The sequence below is a fragment of the Colius striatus genome, chromosome 15 (genome assembly GCF_028858725.1).
Source record: "Colius striatus isolate bColStr4 chromosome 15, bColStr4.1.hap1, whole genome shotgun sequence".
Classification (NCBI taxonomy): Eukaryota; Metazoa; Chordata; class Aves; order Coliiformes; family Coliidae; genus Colius; species Colius striatus.
In genome coordinates, this window is record NC_084773.1 from 7346256 (window position 1) to 7360165 (window position 13910).

General features: G+C 59.7%; 1 protein-coding gene across 2 annotated transcripts; it reads right to left on the bottom strand.

Moving 5' to 3' along the window:
- Window positions 1-36: 36 nt before the first annotated feature.
- On the bottom strand, window positions 37-12890 carry BAP1 (BRCA1 associated protein 1). 2 transcript variants are annotated; one of them, XM_062008487.1, is made up of 17 exons: window positions 12786-12890; window positions 10013-10042; window positions 9858-9912; window positions 9021-9153; window positions 8546-8665; window positions 8055-8116; window positions 7830-7972; window positions 6915-6993; window positions 6080-6203; window positions 5673-5790; window positions 4375-4562; window positions 4110-4243; window positions 3069-3541; window positions 2853-2959; window positions 2067-2159; window positions 1514-1586; window positions 37-1425 (listed from the first exon to the last, which is right to left on the bottom strand). In XM_062008487.1, exons 1-17 carry the CDS (start codon window positions 12820-12822, stop codon window positions 1292-1294), a joined length of 2103 nt encoding a protein of 700 aa, XP_061864471.1. In that variant the 5' UTR covers window positions 12823-12890; the 3' UTR covers window positions 37-1291. The 2 variants fall into 2 exon arrangements, with proteins under 2 accessions (XP_061864471.1, XP_061864470.1); XM_062008486.1 differs by having other exon boundaries at window positions 2799-2959.
- Window positions 12891-13910: the final 1020 nt, after the last annotated feature.

Consider the following 13910-nt stretch of genomic DNA (forward strand, 5'->3'; position numbering starts at 1 on the left):
TTGAGCTCAATCTCACCAGCATCACATCCAGCTGCCTTTGTTGCCTCAAGCTTTTAGCCCCAGAGAAGCACTGCCAGTGGGGAGAAGGTGGCCTTGAGCACAGAGCCAGCCCCACACCCCCCTCAGCCCTCTCCCTTGGCTGGCTGTTACAGGATAGCTTTATTCCTTCAGACAGATCCGTTATTTACACAACTTGGATATCAGACACAGCAGGAGACAGAAGGATTTTCTTCCCTTTGACAAATACCAAAAGAACAGTTTTCATTCCCTAGCCCAGGTCTGTACAAATTTGCACATTTGCAAAACTCAGTCCTGTCCCGTGGCTGCTGTGCCTCAGGCCCCAGGGAGGTGCCGAGCTCTGCCTGGCACACGGGCTGCTGCCAGCACCTGCCAGCTCCGGGAGCCATCCCCATCGCACCAGTCGCCTCTCCCCATGCTGAAAGGCCTTGCCAAGGGCACCCTGTGACTCTGCATCCAGCACCCACCCCAGGGGCTGTGCCCAGCAGCAGCCCCCCAGGATGCCCTCTGAGCAGGGTCTGTTCCTAAAGCAGGGGTTGGGCAGGGCACTGCCAGGGCTGCAGTGCTGCTCCCCAGGAGAGGGGCCGTGGTGGCAGAGCCCCCTGCAGGAAAGGCTTCCTAAGGCACCAGGCTGAGCCCTCCCGGCCTGCCCCGGCCCTGGGGCTGCCATGGCCCCGGGGAGCTTGACCAGGCTGGCAGAGGTGCCACCCCAGAGCAGGCATGGCCGGGCCTGCCTGGCCCCACGGCAGCCAGCCCTGGGAAGGGGCTCTGGCCAGGAGCCGCCTCATCAGCCACAGCCAAGGCCTGGGTCAGAACCAAATATAAGTCCGGGGAAGGGAGGGAGAGGGTCAGAAAACACAGCCAGGAATGTCCCGGGGAAGCCCAGAGCTGAGGCCTGGCCGCAGGAGGCCACGAGCCCCAGGCAGCTGTGGCCGGCACAGCCTGGCAGCACCAGCGTTCCCACCGCGCCAGACCCACCCCTCGGCTGGCTCTGCCCCCCCTGCCCGCCTCGAGGCACAGGCTGGGGGCAGCTGGGGCACATCAGCGGGCACTCAGGGTTGCCTGCTGCCGCAGCTGCAACCTCAGGGCCCCGTGCTCCCGCCTGTCGCGCTGGGGCTCAGAGAACACCTGCTCTCTCTTTGTCCCAGGCTGCAGCTCGGCTGGGGGCCGCTCGCCGCGGGCCCTTTTCCTTGGGCAAAGGGTGACACGGGTGCAGGTGCCCAGAGCCCCCAGGGCCGGGTGGCGCCGCCGCTCCCGCAGCGTGGTCCCGCGGCTACTGCCGCTTGGCTTTGTAGGGGCGGGAGCGTTTCCGGCGGTCCGGCTTCCTCTGCTTGTGCAGGCGGCCGATGCTGACGCCCTGCCGCCGCCGCACCGAGATGTTCTGCTCCACCAGGCTGGCCAGCATGCCTGGGGAGGACAGCACAGGGCCCTCAGGGAGCTGCTCCCGGCACGGGGACACCCCCCTGCCCTGCCCACATCCCGCAGCCACGCTCACCTTCCTGCGCCAGCATGGAGATGAAGGTGCAGATGAACTCGTCGTAGTTGTGGGTTCTCCTCTGGTCATCGATCTACAAAGCGATGAGAAATCCACAGTGAATCCCCAAACGGGTGGCAGGGAGAAAGGAGAGCTCAAGGATAGCAAGGGGCAAAGAACTGGCACGTGTTGCCCAGCCCCCAGGGGAGCAGAGCAGGGAGGGACGTGCTCCCCAGCCCTGCTGGGCCCCGTTCAGAGGCCAGCATTTCCCACAGAGGGCGGCTGGGAGGAGCCGAGGGCAGGCAGGGGAGGAATCGGGCCAGGCCTTGGGGCAAAGCTTCCCTCCTTCCTCCTGCCACTGCCAATGCTCAGCTGCAACACTCCACCACCCTCCTTCAGCTAGTCCAGAGAGTTCTCATGCTGTGCCTCGTAGGGCTGTTTGGTAATGAGAAAGGGACCCCCAGTGCTCCCTGTTGCTGAGACACTCTGCCTCCACTTATAAAGAGATGAAGACACCCCAGACAGAAGCCTTCAGGGAGCTAAATCAGCAATGTAAACAAGCCAACAAATAGACCTTGAATTTTTTCCTCTTCTCCACTTCTTCCTTCAGGCAGGCCTCATAGTTGGCAATCTCTGCCTCCACACACTTGAGTAGTGCCAGCAGCTCCTGCCGGAATCAAGCAGAGCAATGGTGAGCAGAAGGAGCCCTGCCACAGCCCAGGAGCCAGCAGGGTGAGCTGGCAGGGTGTTCCTCTCTGCACTGGGAAAGGCAAGAGTCAGCAGCTCAGAAAACACTTGCCAGGGAAAAACAACAGAAAGTTCATTGTAGGGAATTTCAGAGGCTGTCTATGTGCTGCTCCAGCCTGGCCCAGCCACAACTACCTGGTTCTCTGGGACAGGGGAGGGTGTGTGTGTGCCTGAGAAAGACCCCAAGGCCCGCTTCTTCTCAAAAACAAAATCTGAAGACTCAAGTAAAACTTTCTAGCCAGCTCTGCTCCAGGGTGCCCTCGGTGCACTGGTGCTGCCTGAGCTGGGCGCTCTGGCTGCAGGGCAGAGGCAGCGGGTACCACCAGGCTGGGACGTGGAGGCACAGGGTCCCGGCAGCCCCTGGCCTGAAGGAGGGCACTGCACGCCCAAAGCTCCGGGAGCGGCTCTGTCCCAGAGGCACACGAGGCACGACACCTGCTCTGCCCGGCACCTGGGGCTCGGCTGCAGCCACGGGCCCATGGGCACGTGTGGCCCGGTCGCTGCCAGCGCTGCTGCGGGGAGCTCCACGGCCCCAGGGCGGCCGCAGCACAAAACTCACCTTGGGAGAATACTTTTCCCCCCCAGGGTGATCGCTGGTCCTGCCAAGTCCCACCTTCTCTTTGCTGTCACTGGCCTCACTGCCCTCCTTCTCGTCCAGTTTGATTGCGACCGGCGCCTCTTCACCAGGTTTGATGGAAGGGGGGGAGCCCTTTCCCCCGTCTGCATGCGGGGGAGGGATTAGGAGCATTAGGATCAATACACAGCCCTGAAGCCAAAGGACACCGCAAAGAGCCCATTCCCCCTGGCAAAGAAAGGGCGAGGCACCGACCTGCAGCAGCCACGGCGCAGAAGACGCCGTCGTCGGTGAGGTGCAGCAGGCCGGTGCTGACGGCGGGGCCCAGGTCGCGCACGGCGCGGTTGTAGCGCAGGCAGTCGAGGCGCAGCAGCCCGTCCTCCTCCCCAAACAGCACCTTGGAGATGTGGGAGGTGACGGGGCTGGAGGGGCGCGTGGCGCTGGCCGAGCGGATGGGCGAGCGCAGCGGCGAGTTGAAGGCGCTGCCGATCTCGGAGGCCGTGTCCGTGCTCTCGTTGCTGGGGGTGGGGGAGGGCTGGGAGTGGGTGACCACGGCCACCGCAGCGCCGCCGCCGCTCGTCTTGATGGACAGGGGAATGGAAAGATCCTTCTGAGACTCCTTCAGCTTCTCAGCCAGGACGTTGATGGTGTTGGGCTGGAGGACGGAGAGCTGGCCGTCCGCAGCCCCCGCCACGTGCTCTTGCTTTACCTGCCCTTTCCTTTTGTACCTGCCCAGGACACAGCGGGGAAGGTGAGCGCAAGGAGGTGGGGAGCCCAGCACAGGCACTGCCAGCTCCACACTCAGCACTCCGGGCTGTCTGCTGGGATGGAGCAAGGCCTGAAACGTTTCTAGGTCGCCCCCACAGCCACCAGCTTCCCTGGCAGCACCACTGAACCACTGCTGCGGGCACCCTGAGGCAGCCCGAGGGCATGGGGAGCTGCTCTTCTTCCAGGAGCCCCAAAAGCAGCCTGTGACCCCACCCTCCCCACATCTGAGCTCACCGACACTGGGAGCTGCTCTGGCAATCAGCACTGGGGAACTGAGGCACCCCAAACCAGCTGCCAGCACATGCTTACGCTCAGGGTGGCCAAAATTCAGGGCTGGTTGTAAAGAGCTACAGAAGGGCTTCATAAATTCCCATGAGTGACCAGTGAAACAGCAGGTGAGAGGAGAGCAGCCCCAGCTGCACACATGGGCAGCTCTAGCACAGCCAGCAGCACCCAGGGAAGGGATGTGGTAGTCCCTGCTGGCAGTTCTGCACACATCAGCTCCCTGCCCCCGGCCCGAGCTCACACCTGATGGCCGGGTTGGTGTTACGAACATCCTCCTCCTCATCGTCATCGTAGTCATCCTCATCGTCCGAGTACTGCTGGTGCTGTCGCACGGGGACGCGGCTGCGGCCCACCCCAGCTGCCAGGTCCTCCTCCTCCTGCAGAGCCCGGCGTGAGGGGCAGGGGCAGGGCACAGATGGCACGGAGGTGTGGGCCTCTCCCCTGCGCTTGCTCCCTCGACCCACATTAACACCAGCCTAGTTTGGCTGCTGGCCTGGGCCCGGCCTACCTGCATGGGGGACTTGGCGTAGTTGTGGTTATCCAGGAAGGCTGGCAGCCTCTGCACGATGGGGTTGGGGGCTGCAGGGGGTGCCCCGTTGATGCCGCTCACCGCCGCCTTGGCCGGTGGCTTGGCTCTGTTAGGGGGGCTCTGGGTGGGCGTGGGGTGGCCCTGGCCGGGGGGCTCATCACTGCCATCTGCCACACAAGCACAGCACAGCCTCTCACCAGCAGCACTGCTGCTTCACGCCATGGCCTCTGCCAGCCCTCGCCCACCCCTGGCAGTGCAAGAGCTCCACCAGACCATGGCATCCCACTTCCCTTCCCACCCTCACAGTGTCCCCAAGCTTAAGCCCTCCCATTTTCAAGCTCCATGTCCCCCCAGTGCTCCTCATAGAATCACCGAATAGAATCACAGAATAGAATCACAGAATCGAACCACAGAATCGAATCACAGAATCATTTCAGTTGGAAAAGTCCTTTAAGATCACCTGGTCCAACCCCCACCCTCCCCCTGCCAAGCCCAGCACTAACCCATGGCCCTCAGCACCTCATCTTTGTATCTCTGCAATAGCTCCAGGGCTGGGGACTCCCCCACCTCCCTATGCAGCCTGGCACAGGGGCTGACAGCTCTCTCAGGGAAACAGTTCTTCCCCATCTCCAATCTGAATCTCCCAGGCACCGAGGCATCCACCAAGGCCCAGCACAGTGCACTGAGCTTGGAGAAAAGAAAGTGAAGCTGACCATGAAACTGCATCCAGTTCTGGGCTCCCTAGCTCAAGAGAGACAGGGAACTTCCAGACAGCCCAGCACAGAGCTACCAAGATGATCGGGGCATCATCCTTATGAGGAAAGGCTGCAGGAACTGAGGCTATTTAGGGAAGACTGAGAGGGGATCTCATCAACACTTAAAAGTGCCTGAAGAGTGGGTGTCAGGAGGATGGGGCTGTCTCCAGTGCCAGGACAAGGGGTAATGGACATAAGCTGGAACACAAAAAGTTCCACTTAAACACAAGGAAAAACTTCTTTACAGTAAGGGTGAGGGAGCCCTGGCACAGGCTGCCATGGGAGGGTGTGGAGTCTCCTTCTCTGGAGGCTTCCAAACCCAGCTGGGCACATTCCTGTGTGACCTGATTGAGGGGAACCTGCTTTAGCAGGGGGTTGGGCTAGATGATCTCTAGAGCTCCCTTCCAACCCCCACCATTCTGTGGTTCTATGATTCTGTGCATTTGCCACAGGTGCCCAGGTCAGCCAGCTGCTGGCCCCAGGGCAGGCCAAGCTGTCAGCGCTGCCCACACAGGGCTCTACCTGGATGGGTGCTCTCAGGAGTCACACTCTTGCTGCTGGCTGGCTTTGCCTCCTCGGCAGGCTGAGACTCCTGAGGCTTCTGGGTCTGAATCAGCTCAGGCTGCGTTACTCGGATAAGCTTGAAGGTAAAGGACAGACAGAAAGGAAGTGTTGAAGCAGGATGACCCAAACCACATCCCTCCCAATTGGGCACTACAGGACCCATGCGGGTGCGCCCACTGCCAAGCACCCGTGGGCACATAAGTGTCACAGATAACCTCTCAGGTGGGCAGCAGCAGGTGAGGCTGGTTATCTCTTCTTCCCAGAGGACACTTCCCAAGGCCAAAACAAACCCCCAAACTCAGGGCCCTCCCTCCCAGCAGGAGATGTCCTGAAGGCTCAGGCTGCCCCGGCCCAGGCTGTCCTACCTGCTGCAGGGCCTCCAGCACGGTCTGGCGGTTCATCTTCAGGATGTGTAGCTTGGCCTCGTACTTCATCCTGCGGTCAGGCACCACCGCCATCAGGTTGAAGCGGATGTCGTGGTAGGGCTCCCTGTGGGGAGGGACAGCAGACCTCAGCCCAAGCAGAAGCAGGGAAGCATGTCTGGAGGGCTAGCAGCCTGCCAGCCATACCCTGCACACCTCCTTCCAGGCAGCACCTCCCCTGCCCTGGAGTGGGACACCAACACACAGGAGGCTTTCCCCTCAAAACCAAGTCAGCCACACACTGGCTGACGACATGGAGCAAGGTTGGTTCAGCCACGACACAAAACACCCTTCACAGAGTCATAGGTTGGCTGAGGTGGGAAGGGATCTGTGGAGGTCATCTGCTCCAAGCCCTGGTTCCAGCAGGGTCACCCTCAGCTGATTTTCCAGGTCATTGTCCAGATGGCTTTTGAATATCTCAGAGGATAGAGACTCCCTGGGCAACCTGTGCCAGCACTTGGCCTCCCTCACACCCAAGCACCCAAGAGGCCTCACTCAGGACCAGAGGGACCATGTCTTCTGCTATGAGCTGAAGCAAACAAGACTACTCATCTGGCCACACTTATCCTGCATGGCCACTTGCAGGGACTCTGCATCACACAGAGTGCAACTTCTCTGCATGTCCAGGCAAACTGCAGGCAAAGCAAAGCGAGGAGGCAGTGCACCTGCAGTCTCCCAAACAACACTCTCCACCCCCAATTCCACAACTTGTCGCCCAGAGCAAACAGTAGAAGTGATGCAGGGAAGAACGTGGAGGGGTCGGTGCCTGGGACATTACCCTGCCGTGGCCAGGCCGATGCGCTCCATGATCACTCTCCTGGCCTTGTCCGTCCATTCCTCGTCGTCAGCCCACGGCCCTGCCATAAGGAGACAGAGCTGGAATGAGCAGAGCAGCCTGAGGCTCCAGCTCAGCCCACAGAGCAGATCCCACCATCCTCACGAGAGCCCAGCTCATGGCTCCTTCACACACCAGGGAGCAAGTGAAGAAAGGGTCCAGGAGGCAGAAGGACCACAGTGGCAGCCCACACATGGAACCTCCTGCCTCTGCCTTGCAAATGGAAAATGTGAGCTACCTGCAGGGCAGAAAGGTGAGTTTGGAACCTTACAGACCACACACGACCAGGTCTTGCTGGGATCCACCTGCCACTGATCCAGTGCCATGCTTAAGAAACCCAAGTACACAAAGGCAGAACCTTACCAAAGGGCCCAACTGACAGAAGCCAAGTCTGCAGGGAACAAATAAGTGTCTAAAAGTCAGAACTAGTGGTCAGGTTGTAAAGAGAGTAACCCACAAAGCCTGCTGGGATCTGTGTGGGGACTTGTGCCTCAACACACAGCAGTTACTTGGCACAAAGAGGGTGAGGAGACAAATTCTGCTTGTGATACTGAGGTGTTCCAGAGCTGCGGGAGCTCATGACCCTGAGCAGTCAGGGAGGGAAATGTCCAGGTTGGAAAAAGCAAGTTAGGGCTGGAAAAGCAAAGCAATGCATTTAGAGATCATTGCCTTCTAGACACAGTCCCCAGCATACAGGCTCCAAAATGAGCTATCACAACTCAGGGCAAACCTGGGAGCCACTGGAGCGATCCTCCACAAACATCAACTAATGCTGAGCAGCAACAAAACCCCGTGGACTGGGACACAGCAGGCTGCCTACTCAACTGTGTGAGGGAGCAGGGACAGGCCAGCTCTTACCATGGTCGATGGGATAGACCTTGAGCCCGTCGAGCTCGAAGAGCCGCCCCTTGATGGGGACGTAGCTGACGAAGTGGAAGGCCTCCATGGTGCGCACCGCGCTGATCCCGTTCTGCTTCTCGGGCAGGTGCCGCGGCTCCGGCCTGCGAGGCCAAGGCAGGCCAGAGGTCAGCAGCCAGCCTGCCTCCCCCAGCCCCAGCCGGCTGCCAGCCACCCCACACTCACCTGGCATGGCTGTTATGGGCCTTGGCCAGCTCTGGGGCGTTGCCGATGGCATAGCCCTTGCTCTGCAGACAAGGGAAGAGAGCAACACCGTTGAGAAGTGACAAGGAACAAATGGAATGCTCCCCCTGGCAGCTCCCCACCCCCTCCCTCCACACAGGGCTGGGAGAGCAGCTCTGCTCAGTTACAGGTAAACCCTGGGATGAAAAGGACACACAGTCTCTGCTAAAGAAACTACAGTTAGAGAGAAAAAGCCCAGACTTGGAGATGGGTCTGAAGGCAGGAGAGAGGTGTCTTATCACAGACCTGGGGAATGCACCTGGGCTAGGTGTAACATGACAGAAAGCTCCAAGCTGTGCCCGGCCTAAGGGGACCAAGGCTCTGGGCAAAGCAAGGCAGGAAGATGAGGGAGAAGAGGCAACAGGGAGACAGTGTGCAGCCACCAAGGGCCAGGAGCAGCAGCACCCAGTGGGGCTCCCACGGCCCTGCCCTACCTCAGGGCTAAAGCCCTTGGTGAAATCCTTCATGCGGCTCAGTGTGGGGCCCAGGTCAACATTGTTGCAGTTCAGCAGGACGCTCAGCAGGGCGTGGGTGGCACAGGAGTTGGGGATCAGCTGGAGGGGGACACAAGGACCATCTTAACCAGCAGCAAGGAGGCGACCCCTGGATAATTAGTTGAAAAGTACTGAGGCAAAACCAGCTGTGAGAGCAGGAACTTGGCCTCAGCTCTCAGAGGAAGGAGGTGAGTCTTGTTTAGCAAGGCACACTGTGCCCCCACGAGCATCTGCTGACAGCATAGCCCAGGGACAGGCTGCCAGCCCCTAAGCCAGAGCTCAGGTAAGAGACTCCCAGGAAGGAGGAGAGGCCCTCAGGACCAGCAAGAGCAGTGCAGCCTCTCAGAACCACGTTGCTTCCCCCAGGACACCACGGGACACCCACCCAGCCACTTTGCCCTTGCCTCCAGCCCACCTGGTGAGCAAAGAACATGTTATTAACGATGTCATCGTCGATCACCGACGTCTCATCCACGAGGGTGGAGACCTTGCGGCGTGACCTGCGCTCCTCAATCCACTTGAACAGGAAGATGAACCCATACACGGGGCTGCAGAGAGACGTGGGCAGCTGCACCATGTGGGATAGACCACACCAGTGGGGATGCTCTGCCCAGTGCCAGAAACCTTCTCTTTCAAACCACAAGCAGAGCAAAGACAGAGAGGGAAAGCAGAACCACCAGCCCCATGTTTCTGGAAGTGATCATCCCTGTCACAAGTACCCCCAGCCCCACATCACTGAGGACACTCTCCTGTGCTGATGGTCCAGGCTCAGACAACAACCAAGCTTGAAAACTTTGGGTCTTAGATGGGTCTTAGAAGGCTCAAGACACAGAAACAGCAGGTGACACTGGCCTCTGGATACCGACCAACATGCAGAACAGCCCCAGAGCACCAAACCAGCCCTTCTTTTAAACACATGCTGTGTTCAAGAGCAGTTCAGACACAGGCTTTTAAAAAGGCAACAGCTTCAAAGCACTATGGAAGCACTGAGTCAGGGAGAAACCCCACAGTACAAGCACACTGACTGGCACTGCACCACACCATGATGAATCCCTGGAAGTATGGTCCCCACCTGCCCCACAAAGTCTGCCCCACAGCATGAGATTGCCCGTCTGCCCCAAAGCTGATGAAGCTCTCCTGGTCCCTCACTCAGAGCACTGACCTCCACAACTGAGGAGCTCACACAGACCCTTCTGAGGGGTTCCCAGGCACACAGACACATTCTGCTCAGACTTTCATGCCTGTGACTTACCCTTGGCATTTACTCTGCAGATCATAAATCTCTTCAACCTGCACTCCCTTGACCCCTGCAAACAAAGGGCAGAAGCTGGTGTAAAGCCCACCAGAAAGGAACAGGGGCAATGTCAAGCACAAAGCCAGCTTCTCAGGAAGGCTTCTTGCACTCACCAAAATCTTCAACCAGGAGTGTGAAGAGACCTGGAAAGGAACAAAACCAACAAGTTATCGCTGGCTGAAGAGAGTAGAGAGGAAACCTGCTGCCAATGGCCCCCAAAGCTCCCCCGTGGTCATAGGTAGCCTGGAAAACTACAGCAGAGCAGCACTGTTGAGCCCTATCTCACTAGAGAGGCGCTCTGGCTCCCTTCATCCCTCCATGTCCATTCATCATCCTCTTCCTCAAGTGGACCCGAAGCAGTCTTCTCCTGCTGGAGCCATATGAGGCTGGACGCACTTTCAGCATCCCGACCCACCACAGATGGCCTGCCAAGAAGTAAATCCCCACTGTGAAGAGCAGCTGGGAGCACCTAAAAGACACTCACACTTCTAACTGGAGGGAAACGTGGCTGACTACGTCTCAGGGCATTTTAAATACACATCATTTATGTCCTCATTAGTGAAAGACAGATAGTGAAGGGAAAGCCAGCTCACAGCAACAGGGCTGCAGGAAGACAGAGAGACAAAAGGCTCATCCTCCTCTCCCTCTCTCCTGCCTCACCTGCAAAGGTCTGGGGCAGTGGCGTTTGCAGGCGGCCCCGCTGCCCGTGCAGTTACTGAGCTCGAGACTGGAATAACAAAGCTGCTTCTTCCACTGCCCTATAAAGGCTGCTGAAAGCCTGGGAGCAGGGCCAGAGCATACCAATAAGGATTCAGTCCTGAGAAACCTCCCTGTAAGCAACGGATTTAAGGAATGTGGTGGAAGGGGCTCAGTCAAGAAGGGAAGAGCCCAAGGGGCTTCCACACTGAAGTTAAAAAGCAGGGAGGAAACTTCTGGGAGCAGAAGGTCTTCATTAATTTAGCAGAAACCCTTTTTCTTTCATACAAAACTACCAGTGGAAAGAAGCACATTAAGGAGAGTACAAGTTTTGAACTTGTGACAGCCTTGTCAGTGTGCAACACTGTTACACCAAACCCAGCACTTTCTGACAGATGGGGCTTTGCTCAAAATACTCCAAGCTGTGGAGGGCCAAGTCATGCAGGTGACACCTGCAGAGGCTTCAGGCAGTGCCCCAGCCTTCTCTGGGACAACCCCTCAGGGCAGACCATAAGGGTCTTCACAGCCCCAGTTCCTGTTCCCTCTTCAGGTGTCCCTTTGGGAAGGGGGAGTTGTGGCTGTTCACAGGCAGTCTCTCAACTGTAAAAGCTTCCGCAGAAGGGCAAAGCCTCACACGCTCTCCAATTTCAACATTTACAGTCTACTGATCATGGCAAAACACGTGTGAGACAGGAAGATGTGAACTGTATCACAAGCTCTGCCTCACAGCCATGAAAGCACTTTGGGTGGAAAACTGTCTGAGTGGCTGGGCCCAGAGTGGGGTGGTGAATGGAGGTAAATCCAGTTGGTAGCTGGTCACCGGTGCTTTTCCCCGGGGTTCAGTGCTGGGGCCTGTTCTGTTTAATGTCTTTATCAATGATGTGGATGAAGGGATTGAGTGCACCCTCAGTAAGTTTGCAGATGGCACCAAGCTGTGCAGGTGTGTAGATCTGCTTGAGGGCAGGAAGGCTCTTCACAGGGCCCTGGCCAGGCTGGAGGGCAAGTGTATGAGGTTTAATAAGGCCAACAGCCGGGTCCTGCACCTGGGCCACAACAGCCCCACACAACACTTCAGGATTGGGGATGTGTGGCTGAAAAGCTGGCTGGGGAAAAGGACCTGGGGGTGTTGATCAACAGCTGTCTGAACACGAGGCAGCAGTGTGCCCAGGCGGCCAAGGCCAATGGCATCCAATGGGTTGTATCAGAAATTGTGTGTCCAGCAGGGCCAGGACAGTGACTGTTCCCCTCCACCCAGTGCTGGTGAGGCCACACTGAAGGTTGGGGGATGCCTACGACTGTCCTGCTCAGGCACCATACTGGGCTCTTGAATATCTCTCCTGGGCTACCTGTGGGAGAGGGCTTCATCCACCCACTCAGCTGCAAGGTGACAGCAGGATCTGACAGGCACAGGACAGAGATGCCACCCTGATGTGGTACACAGGTTGTCCTCCATCGCCTGTGCAGCTCTCAGGCAGTCACCACAGAGAGCTGTTTCTGCAGTAAGAGACATCCCCCACACACACCTCTCTCTGTATCTCAGCAGTATCTTAGGGTGTGTTTGCACACAACAGGAATCCTTCATGCTACATCCCTGCAGCATTCACGATGTTTTCCACAGAGGGCCCCGGGTGTGCCAGCTCACATGCACACAGAGGAGCCCAGGGCACCTCAGCCACCGTGTGTAAGTGCTGCAAGAGCCTAGGCCCTGCTCCCAGCTTCCCGGTGCTGCTGCAGCCCTGCTCCTCCATCCCTGGCCTGCACCACCACACGCCGCCTCCTGACAGCCCCCTTTCTGCCCACCCCACACCACCAGAACCTCTCCCTACCCTCCCCGGGCCGTGCCCCATACACCCCGCACAGCCCCCAGGCCCCACGCAGCTCCTGCTCCACAACCCCTAACCACTCCCCGCCCTCCCAACCCTCCTCCTGCCTCCCTCGGCAGCTCTCCCTCCCCAGCCCTCCTTCCCGCCCCACTCCTCCCACATCTCCCGTCCCCCCGCACCCCCTAACCCTGCCCACGCTGCCCCCCACTCTCCGCACCCTCAGCGCCGGCCCGTGCCCGCCCGAGCCCCCCCCCCGGCACGGCCCTCGCCCGCGGCCTGCCCCGCGGAGCTCCGGCGCCCAGGCCGCACCCCGGGCCGAGCCCGCCGCCCGCAGCCCCGCCGCCCCGCTGCCGCCCCCGCCGCTCACCGGGGTCGCTCTCCAGCTCCAGCCAGCCCTTATTCATCTTCCCGCGGGCCGGGCCGCGCCGCCATGTCCGGCCCCGTCCCCGGGCTCCGCCGCCGTCGCCCGCCGCAGCGCGTCATCGCCGCGCGCCGCCTGACGTCACGCGAGCGGCGCCGCGTCGGGCCCTGGGGCCGCCGCTACGGGCCCGCCACAGCGGCCCGCGGCCCGGCGGGTACACGGGCACGGGTAGCGGAGAGCTGCCACGGGCGGAGAGCGCACAGGAGACGGCAGGAGCTCTGTGCAGCGGGCTCGGATGCACCAGGGCTGTGTAGTTAGAACTCACGCTAAGGCGGTGCCGGTGACAGTGAGCGCGAATGGGCTCAGCGCTCACGCCGTGCCGCATCCAGGGTGGGCTGGAAGAGCAGCCGCAGTGGTCACAAGCTCTCTGCCTGACGGGGACAGGCCAACAGCTGGCTTCGTGCGCGTGGCTCGGTGCCAGCCGTGCTCTGACCCGCCTGGGTCCTGCGAGGGGCTGTACTCCTGAGGAAGGATCAGGCTGGTGAGGGCAGAACAGGGGTGGCTGGTTACTCATCCATACCAGGCAGAGGACTCACTGAACAGAGCAGCAATACGTGTTATGTGAGCTTTTTGTATCAACACAGCGCGGGATGTACTGTCGGATGTGCTGCTTGGTGCTGCTTTGTGGGGTTACCCCCTCAGCACCCCTCTCTGCACACACATCATAAATCCCCGCTCTGCCTAGGCTGGCGTATTGCATACGGGGCACAAATGTGCTTTCTAGGCATCAGCGGTGAGGCTGGGGCAGCCACGGCTGCCGGCAGCTCTGCTGGTGAGGCTGGAAGGCTGCCGGGGCGAGCGGGTGCCCCAGCGCCGTGCTTCCGTAGGAAATGGGATAAAAATAGGAGCCGGATCTGCGGCTGCGCCCGTCCCGTCCCCCCCAGCCATGGCTTTGTTCTGCGGCTGTTCCCACGCACACCCGGCCGTGCAAGGACAGGCCTCGGCCAGGGAGTACCGAGGCCCAGGCAGGACCGAGGCCCAGGCAGGACGCATTCTCCCCACAGAGAAGAGACCCAGAGGCAACGGTTCTTTCCCCACTGAAGTTGTCTCCTTCCACCCCCCCGCAGTAGT

Excerpts from the sequence above, each read along its gene's own strand:
- BAP1 (XM_062008486.1), bottom strand. The coding sequence starts at position 12,822 with ATGAATAAGGGCTGGCTGGAGCTGGAGAGCGACCCCG. Across the intron at positions 7,973-8,054 it reads GCCCATAACAGCCATGCCAG|GCCGGAGCCGCGGCACCTGC; the intron begins GTGAGTGTGGGG and ends TTGGCCTCGCAG. Across the intron at positions 5,791-6,079 it reads TGCTGGAGGCCCTGCAGCAG|CTTATCCGAGTAACGCAGCC; the intron begins GTAGGACAGCCT and ends TTTACCTTCAAG.